The sequence below is a fragment of the Lissotriton helveticus genome, chromosome 1_2, assembly GCF_964261635.1.
Source record: "Lissotriton helveticus chromosome 1_2, aLisHel1.1, whole genome shotgun sequence".
NCBI lineage: Eukaryota > Metazoa > Chordata > Amphibia > Caudata > Salamandridae > Lissotriton > Lissotriton helveticus.
This window is the reverse complement of record NC_136058.1, coordinates 174,519,987-174,536,653: the sequence shown is the minus strand read 5'-3', so window position 1 is coordinate 174,536,653 and position 16,667 is coordinate 174,519,987. Positions and strand designations below refer to the sequence as shown.

The following is a 16,667-nucleotide window of genomic DNA, read 5'->3' as shown; positions in this document are numbered from 1 at the left end:
ATAAAGTTATGCTACTTAATGGTGCACTCCAGCACATGACTCAATGGTGCCCGGAAGGAGCCAGTTGGGAAAATACACTGTTGGTACGGTAGAGACTGAGAAGCTGCCCTGCTATTTGATGCAGGGGCCCGACCAAGCCATTAGGCACCTGGCAATTGTCATCAGGGTGATTATAGAATGGGACACTGTGGTCACGAGATTGCAACGTAGCCAGCCCCTCTCTAGATTGCTACAGTTGGAATGGGACAAGAATAGGACATGTCCTATATAGGATGGTGGGTGAGGGGGTTGTCTTATTTTAGGAGACCTATACCCTGCCATCGCATTTATAATCTAAACTGATGCTTGTACAGCTTTTGGGGTAGGTTGAGGCCAATTCCTTCAATTTTCAAAGCTGAGCAAAACAGCCAGAGAAGTCTTGACAGAGTTATGGAGCACGCCTAAGGTATCTGCATCGTTAGAAATTATAATAAAGGAGGGCAGGAGTCGTCTACTGACTTCCATGCTCTACAAGACCCTAAAAGAGGACAGAGTGAAAGCCCCAACGGTGGTCCGGGCTAGGTGGGAGGACAACCTGGGGAAACCACTACTGAATAAGGAATGAGCGGGAGCTTGTGTGTTGGTCCAAACAATAACATTAGCGGAAGGAAGGCTCCTGAAAGTGGTCCTAAATGATGATAAAGTATTAGGCGAAATTGCCTTGTGGACAGAGATGATTCACCTGCTTGCCACCACTACAGAGGACTTGGCAGGCAGAGGGGTAGGGGAGCGAGACCTTGACAAATCTAACTGAACAACACTCACGCCTGACCGAGCTGGTTTGCTATAGTGCTGAGCGAGAAAAAAATACACAAGGCACTAGGTCAACAGAAAAATCCCATGGCGACAGAAGCATTACTTGATATTGTAAAATACTGCCTCTACCTTGAGTGGGGCTGACACTAAGGAGCCTACAGCTTACCTTTGACATGAGACTACCTGATGTTGTGGGGACCTGTTGTGTGTCAGGTCATTCCCATAGACTATAAATATGATTGCCTTGCCTCCACTGTGTCATCCACGTGCTTTTGTTTTGATTTTACCTCATTTATAAATTTAGACTTTAAAAAATGCTTTGACATAAACCTGACTGCTTTGTGGCGAGTTGAAAGGGATTGAGCATCAGTTTATTTTACTTAATGTGCATGACATCTAGCAGGCTGCTGCCTTTTCGTTTGAGGTGGACAATTTCCCACCCCAAATATTAATCCACTTTCCTAGAACTGGTATTAGTAAAGGCTTTTTGGGGAAATTAGTCTTACAGATTGTGAACCCCCAATTGATAATGGCTGTTAAGACGATATGACACTGTGCTTAAGGAATGCAACTGGCTTGTTGTAAATCAGCACTGCCATTTAATAGCTCAGACTTGAAGCTATAAAATACGGTGTGGTGAACATCTGACTTATTTCAGAGATACATTGTGATAGCTGAATGGCAGTTTAGAGATCTAATCTTAAAGCTGTATTTTACAATGTGTTTTATTTTGAACTACCTGTGTCATAAAAGTGACGCTGTGTGCTGCTTGTGTTTATTTTGTTCCAACCTGGTTGAATTATATGCTTTTAGTGCATTTTGTAAATTCAGAATCTGTCCTTTAAAATTAGATTTCACATTCTCTGCTTGCCTCACTTTTTGAATGTTATTTGCCCTGGTATATCTCAGCTTTGTACTTTTGTTAATTTTTTCTTTTCAGGACACCGTTTTTTTTTTGCTCCTTCCCGATTTCATCACTTACTTCTTTCTGGGTTGATTCATCTCTTTACTAGATCGAACAAAGTGTGTTATTAACATAAAGCAAACTAATGGAAGTCTTCTCTAAAGTAATTCACTTAAGACATTCATTGATTATCATCAAGAACTAATAGGTTTAAATATTTTCTGTATGTGCTATTTGTGTCTCCATCCAATTAAAAAGACTACCTATAAGCTTGTCACACTTTGTTTTTGTTGTTGTTTTTTTTAAACATATTTTTATTGGCATTTTATAGTTTTACCATGACAATTCATAATGCAAGACATACAATCAAGTGATATACTTCATCTGTGATAGTCAATTATACCGTTAGTGATATGTGAAGCTGATTAGCAGGCCTTGTGTCAACGGTGGTATTTGAAGCAGTGCAAATGCCGTATAGAACCGGGACGTAAAAACTGGGGATAGGTGCATGGGTTTACTAAGTATAGGTATCGGATGCAGGTCTGGGTGTTGTGTGTCTCACCAATCGGCATAGCGGTGTACTGTTGCTGCGTGGGGATGGGCACTGTTGAACCAATATCAGAGCCCGATCGCCTAGTGTCATAAGGTGCGGGGTGCAACTGACAACGTTACGAACGTGCCAATGGTGAGTCTAATGTCTGCAGTCGTGACTTGCGTTGGTGGTTGAGTTTCTGTTGGCCTGGGCATGCCAGCATCCGGCTCCTCACTGTGTGCTGATAGCTTGAAGCGGTGTTGCAGTAGAGCCCACTCCATGGAGATGGGGACTTTACGTATCCTTTGACCTCTTCTTCGCGCAATGCCTCCTCCTCTGCGGCCGCCCATTTGTGTACAGCTCCCACCCATGCCGCAAGCGGGGGGGCCCGAGGGGGATCGCCAGTGCATGGCTATACTCCTTTTAGCTAGTAAAACAGCCAGCGAGATGAAGCGTGTGTGCACTTTAAGGTGTTTCTGCGTTCTGAATATGCCTAGCGCACTAGCCTCCCACGTGTTCAAGAGTGTGAGACCTGTGAGGTCTCTCAGAGTGTCATGGATATTTTGCCAAAAGGACCGAATTGTAGGGCAACTCCAAAGTTTGTCGCACTTTGTGCAAAGAAAAGTAACTGTGTTAAGTTGTATTGTCTGAATTGGTTAATCAACTGACTAACTTAACATTTTAGTTTCTGTTTTATTGGGTCTGGCTGCTGAGATACTTGTGGCTATTTTTAGATGATATGGACCTATGTTTATACTACCTGATATTGTAAATTAATTTACAGGCTGAAATAAAATACTTTTTAGTTTTTGTCAAATTGCGTGGCTATTATTTTGTATTTATAGTTACTGTGTTTTTATGGTTTGGATTGTAATGACTTTATTTATTCACCAAAGCATTTTACACATGTTAAGTTTAAAGGCATTTGATTCGTCAACAAGACTGACCTTAATGTTTTTCTGTCTTTTAGCTGAGCTGGTTGTAGACAAAGCCATGGAGCTGAAATATGTTGGTGGTGTTTTCGGTGGGAACATAAAACCTACACCCTTCCTATGCTTGACACTGAAGATGCTACAGATTCAGCCAGAGAAGGATATCATTGTTGAGTTCATCAAAAATGAAGACTTTAAGTAAGAAGATAATAGTTTACTTGCTTTAGATGGTCCCACATTACAAATGGGCACTAATGGAATTTTTGCAGATCAACTTAAAAATAGAAAAAATATTGGTAATAATCTAATTGGAAAGTCAACAGGTAATTTTTAGGGGATAGTGGCTAGAATAGCTGTATGCTGAAGAATAATGGATACGGTCAGGTGGGTTTAAAGCTAAAGTTTACTATTAAAGTAAAGTAAGGGAACATATGCTTCTTTCCTCCTCCACAAATTCTGAGTTTAACCCCGGAAGCCCTGACGTTTTTCCAAAAAATAACAGAAAGAGTATCACTATGAGGTTATTCCTCCCCCACCCCTCCCAACACTACAACATTTTATAGATGCATTTCCAAACAAAAAGTGTGGTAGGGGATATAGACGTTTTTTTTCATAACTAATAAAACATTATAAATAAGTAATTAATACATGGGCAGATGCTATTGTTACAAATCAGTAATCCATGAATGTTGTATGGGGTTGCATTCTGTTGTACAGGTACCCTTCAGTGAAGTTTTTTTTTTTGTTTAGTGGCTAGAGGAATGAGTCACATAGGGTTCTAATTGACATAAAGTACCTACTTGTATGGGTACATTTCAACATTTGGACAGACGGAAAATGTGTCTCAATCCAGCAAAGTTATAGACTCATTACGTGCTTTGGGCTGCGAACAAATTGTAAAATGCCTTTCTCACACAGCCGGTAATACTTGTTTAGGTCCATGTATTGCGTCAATTATTTTGACTCCAGCAAATTAACAGTCAGGCTATCAACAGTGTATATTGTGATACTATTCTAGACCTTCAGCCAAAATCATGCGCCCAACAGCGCAGGTGACTAAACAAAAGTGGAATAAAGTATCTTTAGAGTAGTGATGACACAAGAGGCCAGTGACACGAGAGAAGGAAGGTTTCACTCCAAATAAGAGACCTCTAGGAAACAACAGGGACAACAAGACATGGAGCGCCACAGCAACTGACAGTCAAAATACTCTGAAAGCTTCCAGAACCTCCTCTCCCCATTCTGAATTGGAACATGAATACACTTAAGGATGTAATGGACATAATAGTGAAAAATACACATTCCACACCCCTCCTACTATATTAAGGAAGAAAAATGGAGAGTGAAAATAAATATAAAACCAAACTAGTAAATTTCAGAGCCTTAGAACTTCACTAGAATCTTGAGTAGGAGATTGCTGTAGATCCTAGCTTATGTATCCATTGAGCCCCTGAGTAACAAATGACGCTTTGAAGAGAACCAAGTCTCTGAAGAGGTCAGTTGTTTGAGCTCTGTCCCCTCTGGAGTCATTCATAGGTTTTGGAAGGACATCATTTCCTCCTATCTGCATATCCGTACCGTCAGAACACTGCTCATACATGTTCCTCCTCCGGATTGAAATCACTCTCACACTCATTCATGACCAAGCCAGAAAAGATCAGTGGATCGAAAAAGCTATTCTCATCATCATTAGGAAGAGAACCTGAATTTCTCAATCTCTGCTTGCTGGCTAGTGATACGAACAGCACTGCTTCTGTTCTACCACCCTCTCCCTTGTAACCACACAGAATGGTATTTGTGCTGGCAAAATGAATTCATATTCCCCTTTCATGATATGTAGGTTCTTGGTTAAAGCCCAGTTTCCAGTGCATAAGTCCACTTTTTTTGCTCTTTTCTTGGCATCCTAATACGCTTTCTCTTGTTTCTTCTGAACCCTTGCATGCATCTCATCCACAACAACCCCTGAGTCTGGTCCAGAAAAGGAGTTAAATTAAGTTTTCGACAACTCCCCTATCATTCTGGTCTTAGCGTCCATATCCCCTGAGTAATTTGAAAGGTGAAACACTGGTCACCGTGTCCATACAGTGGTCACCAGTCCAGACTTTTTTGCCTGAGATAGTTTCCCACATCAAAACCTGACGTTAAACCTGTCTAAACACCTTCCTTAAGAAAGCGTTTAGAAGGTGGGCTGTATAAAGCAACCAGCAAATGCTTCACATTGTGTGATATCAAAAACCAGAGTAAAATGAGTGCCATTGACTATAACCACGTTTTTCAGACCCTTCATTGCAAAAAATGTGAATCAAGAAATTGATTAGACTCTGTATCAGATGATTCCACAAAAAGATAATAAAGCCACTTGGAATTGTAATGAATATGAACAGTCAAGTTGTTCATATTTGTGGAGAGTAAACTAAATGGACTTAAGAAATACAATTATCACCAGAAAGTGGAGCAGGAACCAAAAGTTTTTCATGAATATTCCAGTGTTTACTTGACAACAAACATTCACAACGTTTATCAACCATGCTTTGCTGTGGAAATGAACATGGGATTTAAAGGGATGAAGCTTGTGATGGCGTTTGACATGGACCAATATTGTCGCTGTCGAATGGTAGGGTTCTAAGATATACTGATGTACGTGATGGTCATGACCTGTATACTTCATTCTGCTGTTACACAACAACTGCATGAAGTTGAGAATACAAATCAACCATGCTACTTATCAGTCCATCCATTGACGGCCACCAGTAGTATTGTCTCAGTTTCCAACAGGTGTCTTAGACACCCCCATTGGCTACCGTGAGCAATTGTAAGCCTAATATACAACTTCAAAGGCGGTATAAAAAAGTCCTGTCTCAATACAACCCTGTGAACAAAGGTAGGTTCTGAAACAACTTGTGCAGAGCCTTTATTCATCCTGATAGGCCTCTATTTCTAGGCCATCCATTCGTAATGCTTGCTGCAACAACAAATCCTTTTCAGATACTACCAGCCAGTCCGGTTAAGAAAACCCCCCATGCATTCATGAAGTGCATTCACAGGTGCTAGCACACACTCATGATCGTGCAACTCATCTCTTAATGTATCATCTAAAAATGGCATTCTGGACAGCAGTCCACCCTGAATATTTTCCCTCCTTGTACACATGTCTCTCACATATTCATGGAGCATCAATAAAGGCCTGATCAATCTAACTGAATCTTTGCCCAAACCATTACCTCTGACTTGTGGTCTATGTTAATTTGAAATGTTGAACTCTAAAGTAGATTTTAAATCTTTGAAAAGTCCTTACGCAGGCTTAGGTCCCTCGCACTTTGGCACTGTTCTTCATTTCAGGATCTTTGAAATTCCTAATGTGATAGCAACCGTATGTTCGCTGCCTATAACCCAATGTCCCACCACCGCACCTAGAGCACACAGGCTAGGTTTAACTCTGATGACTCATTTATTTCCAGAAATTAAAGGATGTAAAGCAAGGGCTTCAACCACTAGATCAGAGCTCAGAGGGGCGTGACCTCCAGGGGAGCCGTGGAGTAATGGGAATGAGGTCGCGATCTTAATTTTGCAAAAAGACAACATCCCAGGTGGGTAATTCCTGTAGTTAAAATGCTTGGGCTGGAGTGTTATTTAGGGACTCTCCTGTGCTGTGAATTTGAAGCCAGGCAGACAGCTAAACATGCCGTTCTTCCTGTTTGCTACTGGCCTGAAAGAAATGTAAATGTGCACACGGAGTCACTCTGCAAATCCTTTACATTTGCAGATTAACTAGTTGTGCATATTTCTCCTTGTTACGAACCCCCGGGGCGGCGTTCAGATTTGATGCATCCTCTGGTTTACAGATCCTTGTAAATCTGAGAATGTGTCAAACCCCATGGGTGTTGCACGGGAAAACCCACCACAGTGCCCATGGAACGCCCCCCTGATGCAGTGTAGGCGCAGCGTTGCCTTACACCATATCTTGGAGGCAATAAAAAACCACGCAAAGTGAGTTTTCGTGGCCTCGTAGATATGGGTTTGCACTATGCGCAACCAGAGCGTCATAAAAAGTGATGCAACTCAAGAGGCTTGTAAATAGACCCCTATATTTTGGAAGCACCATTTTATCGTAAAGCATTTTGCGCATTTTGTTGTGGTCGATCTTATACTATGTGTAATGCAAGTATAAAATAAAGACATATATTTACAGTGCTTTCTGTCGCAGGCTGTAACCTCATAGCAATAAAAAATACACAAGTTGCTATTCTCCACTGCACCAACCACGATTTTAATTCTGTGGCTCTCTGATTTCACATAGAACTTTGCAGTGTATTAACTAATTGAGGTTTCATCATGTACTATTGTGCATTTTCCACTGAGTAACAACTTTTATTTATTTATTATTCATTGAAGCTGCCTGTTATTTTATATGTAGCCACCTGATGGCGAAAGACCTAAAAACGTTCAAGGTATTTTGTTTTTAGCCACACCTTTGACCCAGCCTTGGTGTTCAGACTCTCAAGGCCCTCCAACCCCCCAAAACATGACTGAAGTCAACAATAGCAGCAAACTAATATAACCAGGAATCGTTTTTTTGCTAAAAAAGCATTAATTTGTATAATGTTAAAAATAAAAACTTTAAAAAAAGTCAAGATAAAGGAAGTTTAAGGGACCGCTTCCTACCCTGGAATTAAAGCATACTACTTGGACCTTACAGTTCATTATTAATGATTGTAAATGGTATGTTTTAATTATGATAAATGATGTTCAGCTACCTCCCAGTTACATGCAGCTGTAAAAGCCAAGTAGTCAGCATCCCATGAAATATAGTATGGTTTTCCTCTAATGCCGTGCAATAAAGTTTCAGCCCATACATTACAGCTATTATACCACTGCCCACTGGGATTGTGCGATTGCAGCATAATTATAGATTTGCTGCATTTGCCACATAATCCATCATCTCCTGCATAATCTGCTAATTTTAACAACCAAAAAAAAGTGTTACTCAAAAGTTACTGAAAAGCAGCAACAGGTGTTGCCGCTCACTAGAAGGCCCTTTGTAAAGATGCACTGGTCACTTGTTTTTGTTGCTTATTGACATATTTGGGTGTTAAACTGGTACTAATGAGGTGCAACCACAGATTGACCTTTTCTGTGGAGAACATCTGTGGTTGTCAATGATAAGGAGTACCAGGTCCTAGAAATATTTGTCAGTGGGGTCCTTATGCCTAAACAATTTTGACGGGGGGAGGGGGGTTTCAGCATCAACAAGTTTTAAGACCACTGCACTAGCTATTTAACCTCCATAAAATCTTCATTTGTTTGTGCAGACCATTCAAGCTTTGAGCCCTTTCTAAGTGAAAGTCTCAGTGGTTGCACATTTATGGTATACCCTATAACAAAACAAACATAATATTCACAAAGACCAAGGAATGACTAACACATTCTTATCTGTGGATGGTGATGCTTTGGGCCTGATCTCAGTGGATGAAATGGTATGACCCAGATAGTCTACTTCTTGGGTAAATAGTTTGCATGTTTCTGGGCTGACTGTTATATCTCTCTCTCTTAGTCCAGAACAGCAACATATTCTTCAAGACCTTCTATACTAATTAAAATATTGCGCTAGAGACTGCTTAAACTTTTTTTAAAAAGTGATCTATCATCTTTTGGAAAATGTTTGCTGCTGAGGCCAGTGCAAATAGAAAATTAAAATAGGCAGCAGACGGATACACAAATGCAGTAAAATGCTGAAAAGTTTGTGTAAGTGGAATTTTATGTTTGGCAGAATGAAGGTCTATAATGGAAAAATATCTGTCTGTGCTCAAGTTGGCTAGCGTATCCTGTATTTTAGGCACTGGGTGGCAGTCGAACAGAATGTTTTTTTTATTCATTGCGAGAAGGTCAACATGCAAATCCCTAGACCATTTACCAGCTAGACTACAGGGAATGCCCATTCTGAACAGTCAGTGGCCGGTATTATGCCTTCAGAGCAAAGGTTATCTGAAAGGATCTTCAGTGCTTAATTTGAGCCGATGTTTTCTGGTGCTTAGCACCGGCACTTAATCACCAACACCGGCGCTTTTCATGAGCACCAGTTAAGGACACATTCATTTGCGGTAGGCAGAGAGTGATTAAATGATTTGCTCACAATCACAGGTTGTTGAGCCAACGCCGAGACTCGTGCCTGGTTCCCCAGCTCCGAAGTTGGCAGCTCTCACTATTATGCCACATCCTTTCCCCACTTTCATGGTTTCAACATCTATATTGCTTTATAGGTTCGTACCAAACGATTTGCATTTTGTTGGACAGCCTTTCCTTCTGCAGGAATTACGCACTACCAACTTCCCTTATTTCACAGTGTTACAGATTGTCAAATATTTCTAGTTGCTTACAATTTTGTAGATGCTTGGTCTTGTGTTGCAAGCCGTCGTGTTTCCTTTTGTTGTTGAATGTTTTGGATTAGTCTACTTTCGACTGCTACTCATTGTTTTTAAATGTGGACACCTTCACTCAGTGCTCAACTTTTTTTATTTAGACATTTTGAAAATTTAGTACAGTTATGCTCTGTTTTGTTAGAAAACTATTATGGCATGTCCCCCAAATCCAGTCCTTTTGGGTCATTCAGCCGCAAATTGGAATTATATGGTATACGCACAGTCTGTGTCTACTTATGAATACTTTAGGTATGCGGGTGAGCGAAGCTCAAATCATGTTTATGTCCTCGAAGTTACCTTTTTCTGATCCAATAATAAGGTAAATGTGCTTTTTATGGCAGTTACTTTTTGTTTTGCTGGTAGGGAGTGATGTATGCACTGCAGATGCTGTGGATGAAGCTGTAGAATGTGTGTGTGTGTGTGTGTGTACTGCATAGGAGTGCTAAGTGTGTCAGTGTAATGAGAAGGTTGTGAAGATAACCTTTTTCCCACTGTTGGTTCTGAAACCTCTTTCTTAACATAAATAATGAGACTCTTTTAACTTGTGTGTGTGTGTGTATATATATATGTGTGGGTGTATAAATGTATATGTTGAAGTCTTTCTTATATTATACTTTTCCTTTTGTCCTTCTACAAGTTCTAGAATGTGTGGCTGCCATGCCCCTCCTGTAGGTTTGGTTGTAGGTGGCGCTAACCGGAGAAATGGGCTGTGCAAGTTGCCTCCTGACGAGAGCCCCGGCACTTACTTTTTTACAAATTGACCACTGCTTCAGGTCATTCTGTTGCAAGGATTTCTCCTCATACACAGAACTGTGCACAGAGACCTAGGACATTAGTGAATTGTGGTGTACCAGAAACTCACCTCAGTACCTAGAAAACCCCAACCAGCTATCATCAGTGTCACATTAGCTCTTCGTCCTATAGCAAAGTAACCAATGATAAGACATCCTAGAACATGCGACTTAGGACCATCTCAGGAATGGTGGGAAGTGAGAACACTCTTTTGTTATACTCTCATACCAGTCCACAACAGGAGTAAAAAAGAGACACAGTAAGGTTAAAATATTTATTTTAACGACGTGATCTCATGCGCAGTATTTTAGTCAACATAAGCAGACATATGATTAAAAATAATATGGTCAGCATGGTTACAATTCCATAAAATACAAAAGGAACTGTGTATTATAAACAAAAGAAGGTCTCTTGGGCTTGTTTTGGGGGACGCCATTATCTTACCGCTCAGTAAGTGTAAATTACATCTGGATCAGCAAGGCTCTTTACATCCCTGGAATCTTCCAAGTGTGTGAAATCATGGCAAGTGTGCTATGATAAAGGCGCCAGAATCTTACTTGGCTCGCAGCTGCCAACATGTTGTGTCTAGAATGTGTTACACGGACATGCCGATAAACAGGCTCACATGTTATGATAACCTTGACGGCTCGGCACTCACTCTGCAGACTAGGGGCACGGTGTATGTCTAGAGATGTCGAAAAACAAACCTTTTCTCATGTGTAGACCTTCCTGAAGGCTAACTTACTAAAACAGCTATGCAGTGTCGTGTGCAAAAGCAGCAAAAGGTAAAATGGCGTTTAAACTTCAAATAAGCCATGCTAACATAACATGCACGCAAAAGGAGGCCCTAAACCATACTACACCCTCCTTTTTCGAATGAGACCGAACCAAGTTCAGGAATTTTGCCAAACTTGAGAATTGGGAGTAAAAATCCGAATTAAAACGTAACTAAGTCAGTGAAACCAATCGTGGCTGGCCATTGTGTGAAAAAAGACCTCAAAAATTAAGAAAAACATTAAGGCATTAAAAGAAAAAAATATTCTAGAGTTTAGTACGTGTTTATGAAGCAGAAAACAAAATCCGTACTTCAATCCAATAGCGTGTAAGCACCATACGTTGCAACTGCCTCCAATAGTAAGTCGTTATCATCCATGAACATTCAGCCTTCCAATTAAGTAAAGGGAAAGAACATACATGTTCCTCGATTGCCGGAGCCTCTAGTACCATCAGAGGACAACTCCGGCTCACTTCAAGATAACTGCGCGCCAGAAAGTCATTAGCCGCAGTCCAAATGCTCCCGTTGCCTAGAACCCCATGAGCCGCTGCGCAGGCCATAATCCCGGCACTTGAACAATCTATTTCATGAGCAACTAAGGGACTCATTAGTAGATTAAAATCCAGATCAGGAGACACCGTGTTGCAGAGACACCAATCCAGGGCCCATTCAAATCTACAATCCAGGCAATGGAAAACAGGCTGCACATAAGTGAAGAACGAAAACCGGAAAGTTAAACCATACGCCACACTCAGTCGCCAGAGGCAGCGATCCATAGTAGTCCAGCATCCGGTTACGAAGCTGGAGCAGCATGGAGAGATCGTCGTGGGGCACAGACTGCGCATCCCTTTTGCAGTAAACAAATTAACAGCAGTATGCCCGCGCCTAAACCAAGCAGCAACGGGAAACCGCCAAAGACCATCGCAAAAATCGAATGAAAAAATGCAGAGATCACACCAAATATAGTTTGAAATGAGGTCACAAGGCCAGAACATACTACTTAAAAAAAAAATGTGCCAGGCCAGTGGTCGACGAGGTATTTAAGATTGTGTGAATCAAAGCACCGAAATGCAGGGGCAGGTCTGTGTTTAATAAGGCATTTACCTCAGTACGAGTATTTGCAACGTGAAGGACAAATATCTCACGCGCAGATGTAAGGGGGACTTCCTTCTGGGACAAAAGATCTCTAATTCGACTCATCTTGTTGAACTCTTCCTTCAAGGTCGGAATAGAAGGCCAGATGTAAACATCGAGCTTCCCATGTGGAGGAGGAAACAAGACATTCTTACAGCAAACTACATGCTGGAAAACTGTAATTATATAAGGAATACCAGCATGCATACCACAACAAACTTCATTATTTAATAACACATAACTAACGTTTGCAGGCAATGTGAATGTCGGTTTAATGGGCGGGACTGGAGTGCCTTTTAAAACACAGGCAAGGTTCGGTGCAAGGACATTACAAGAACCGTGCAATTGCTGATTTGCTGATCTGGTGTGGTGGTGCAATCTTCGCCATTCAAATAAACTTCCTTTCCTTCCCTCAAACACCTGTATGTGAACGGGAGATTCCTAACTTCATAAAGGTAAGCACCACCTAAGTGTTCAAATCTACCTATTGCATAGTGTTTCATGCAGGACTCCAATTTGAAAAATGGAAAAGGTAGAGTTATTAACCCATGGATGAGCCAAACTGCCGAATTGGATGCTGCCACTGAAAACGGTAAAGGCTCAAATTTTTCAATATGCAACAGTGAAAACGTGGCATCCTTCATTGACATAAATTGTTGATTAACAGTCAAATTAGAAGACAGAAATAATAAAGTCGTGTTCATGTAATCCGATGGCACTCTGCCATTTTTCAACGTTTGTAGAGTCCACGCAAACGGCATAACAGAACGCAATGGAATTTGTCCATGAAACAGTACGACAACATCTTCCTGCACAATATCAACCACAGATGATACAATATTATCTAATGTGTAAATTCTGGAAGAAAGGGTGTTAATGCTATTATCTACAACGGCAAGCACTATTTCTAAATTGGCCTGATCAATAGCTCTAAGCCTAGAAGCAGCTTCAATTTGGGACAGTTTCCAAATCTCGTTGTAAGCAGCATATATCAATCTTTTCAATCTGCCTGCTGCAGGATCTTTAACAAAATCATTTAAGTCAACAGTGTTTGTGAGTTTGGATAAATGTAGCTTAACAGTCGCTAAAGATGAATGAGCCAACTCTGGCACAATTTGCCTGCAGAGTAGGTGGTGACTGAATGTTGAGTCTGAAAGCAGGGATCAACTCTAACCTCTGTATAGCCAGTTGTTAGACCCAGAAAACGGTGCTGGCAGGAATCTGCACTTTTTTGCCATAGCAACCAGCCTTCGGGATTAATGCTTGAAACATTAAAGAGGAATTTCTCATCAGGGCTTGTAAGTCACTTAGGGGAGAACTGGTATAATTATTCCAATGGGGAAATTCCCCCAAATCAGTAAACAAAGGGGCATTTAATTTTTTAGAAGTAGCCAATCCAAAGCATGTGCTTTGTGATATAGTGGCATTCAGAAACAACATCTGGTTTGGGATGAGACATGCATGATGCAAAGCCTCAGTGCCTTGCACTTGTCAATGTTTAGAACCCCAAACAGATTTAAGATCAATAGTATCTTTCCACAGTTCCTAGCCCCCAACAGCCAACTAGTCAATAAAGTACTTCGAATACAGTAATTTAGTGTGGGTAAGTCTAACCTTTGAAGAGGACTTCTCAGTCATCTTAAAATAAAATGCATTCGGGTTAGATTGATCAAAATCAGTAAAATAAGAGAACAAAAGTGTTTTTGAGCTGCCTTCCACAGGTGCGGGACAGTGCTCCCACTGTGTGTAGTTAACCACGTTTCTAAATGAATTTGTCTTCTGCAGAAAGTGATTGCCAAAATGCTGGTAACAGTATAAATCACCATAATTCGCAGATTCCAAATATAAATCTTCAGCATCGAAAGCAGGATAGTATTTCAAATCAGAAAATAAAGATTCTACGGCTTTAACGTCCCAATCATCAGAGCGAATATTTTGTTTAACCACATCCCCCATAGAAACATGCAATGCATTGGGAACATTAATAACCTCTGTGGGACCATGTATCTGGAACTTTACAGCATCCCATACAATCCCATCTAAAACAGGCCAAGCAGTTATATTCACAAATGTCTGCTCCCTCTTCATGATGTGCGAAGAGGAGTGGGGAGCCAAAGTTCCATCAATTATTCTAATTGAAGTTCTTTCTTGAACATAGTGTCCATTTATAAAATGAAAAAAATACACCACAAATCCGATGGACATGAACAAAAAAATTGCAATAAGCACCAGCCAAATGTAAGTCCAGGGAGGAATCAAAAATGTTTTTTAAACCAGGTAGCAAAAATCGAAACTTTTAAAGGGGACTTGGATGTGGAAGAGCCAGTGTCAAATGAAAAACGGGATTGATTGGCCGCACGGGTCTCCAAATCAGGCATAGACAAGTCAGTGGGGTAAGTATATTCAGTGTCATTAAGAGGATCACAAGCAGGTAGATTCAATAAAGGATTCGTAAGTGGACTCATTTCAACGACAACATCAGGCCAGATGGCAGGATCTGGGGCCAAAACAGAGTGTCGCACCATTGCTGGACACGAAACCGCAGGCGTCATACTATAAAGAATCGGCCACCCTGTGTTGTTGACATTGTCAATGGAGATGTACCTGTTCCCCTTTCGCCCAGGAAGAGGAGGTAAAATGACTGTTCTTTTACCCTGCACACCAAGCGCGGCAACTGGAGCTCGATAGGAAGGGCCAAATTCGTTCTTGTTGTCTATCTTCTCTCGGACCAGTTCTCCAACTTGGGGTAGCCAGCTGACTACCGGAATCTGCAACACAGCTTCAGACGTGGAGGGCAAGTGTTCCTTTGCAAGACTGTCTCTGTTTTTTTATAGGTTCTGCAAAACATTAGAATGTTCATCTACGTCAAAGAATGCAGCTCCTGCCACCATGTCTAGACCATCAAGGTCCGGAACAAACATCTTGATGCCAAAGAGCATTTCGTATGGGGACCACCCACCCAGAGACCTTCTATAGAGATTATTTAGTGCATGTTTAACGCTATTGAGATGGGTTAGCCAGTCTCTGCCAGCACCTAAAACTTTTGCTGTCAAGGATTGCTTTAAGTCACGGTTCATTCGCTCCACAACACTATTACCCTCAGGCCGGTATGGAGATGAAAATTTGACCTGGACCCCCAATGAAGCCATCGCATCCTTGTACGCCTTAGAGGCGAATGCTGGACCCTGGTCCGAATGGAAGGTACCACACGCAAAAATTCCCACAAAGACACGCAAATCCCTTACGACAGTTCTAGAATGCGCGCTCCTTTGAGGCCACACCTAGACAAAGCATGTGCAAGAGTCAACTGCTACTAAGATGTACTTACACGCAGTATCAGAGGAGAAAGGACCGCAGTGATCTAAATAAACACACGCAAGTGGTTTATTAGACATGCACAACTGAGTTTGGGGCGGGCGTGCAGCAGAGGAAGGTTTAATTTGCTGTCCAATCCCACATTGAAGGACAAAGTCATGTGTCTGTTTGTACAAACCCCGTCACCAATATCGTTGCTGGAGAAGAGAAACGGTAGCTGACACGCCTGCGTGCTTCGAAGCCATCCCAGTGTGGGCTGCTGTAATCAAAGCCTGTCTGCGGTCCGCGTTGGGAATCAACCTGTCACCAACGTCGTCAATTCTCACATAAGGAACTTTATCAGGACTTAAGTGTATTTCGAAGGGAAACTCATAGGGTAATTACCTCCTTTCTCCGTTCGTTGCGGCAATAGCTGCCTAGATGTCATCATCAATCTTACTTTTGGAACGTGTAACTGCTGCCACTGCATATGTTGCAACTGCTGTCTTCGCAGCTTCGTCCGCAAGACAGTTGCCAGCAGTGTGAACGCCAAAACGCTGATGACCCAGAGTATGAATTACAAAAATGAGTGGGAGTCGTTGTTTGAGCTCAGCCACTCGAACCCAGATCATTTTATGTTTTATTGTGCGCCCCTTGGAGTCACAATAATCATTTTGAGTCCAAAAGGGTAGATTGTCATTGTAAGACTGAACACAGTAGTAAGGGTCACTCACAATAAGAGTAGTCGCACTGGGATCGGCGTACTCCAATGCCAGCATCGGAGCACGAAGTTCTGCCAACTGGGCGGTACAGTCCCTAATGTCTGTGTATGCACGACATCGGACTTTAATTCACCATCCACCATAGTACCAACCACAATTGAGCAGGCCGAAGAATATGCGTGCTTTGAAACCGTAGCCGCTTGCGCGCTTCAGTCAGTGTAAATGATACAACGGGAATCCTCAAGTAAGCGCATAGTCAGAGGAACAGGAAGAACAAATTCATACTGCAAGTACTCTTGAGTCTGCAGTGAGGAATCAAAAATGAACGTGACAAGGGTGCAAAGCTTTGGAATTCGGTACACTGGTTTCGT

At 41.6% G+C, this 16,667-nt stretch overlaps 1 protein-coding gene across 1 annotated transcript in view; it reads left to right on the top strand.

The window, feature by feature from the left end:
- Nucleotides 1-16,667, top strand: part of PRPF38A (pre-mRNA processing factor 38A) — a 117,815-nt gene that overhangs the window by 17,035 nt on the left and 84,113 nt on the right. The window contains exon 2 of the mRNA XM_078670607.1: nucleotides 3,202-3,361. Within this exon, the coding sequence (XP_078526733.1) occupies nucleotides 3,202-3,361 (160 nt within the window). The remainder of the gene's footprint in view (nucleotides 1-3,201; nucleotides 3,362-16,667) is intronic.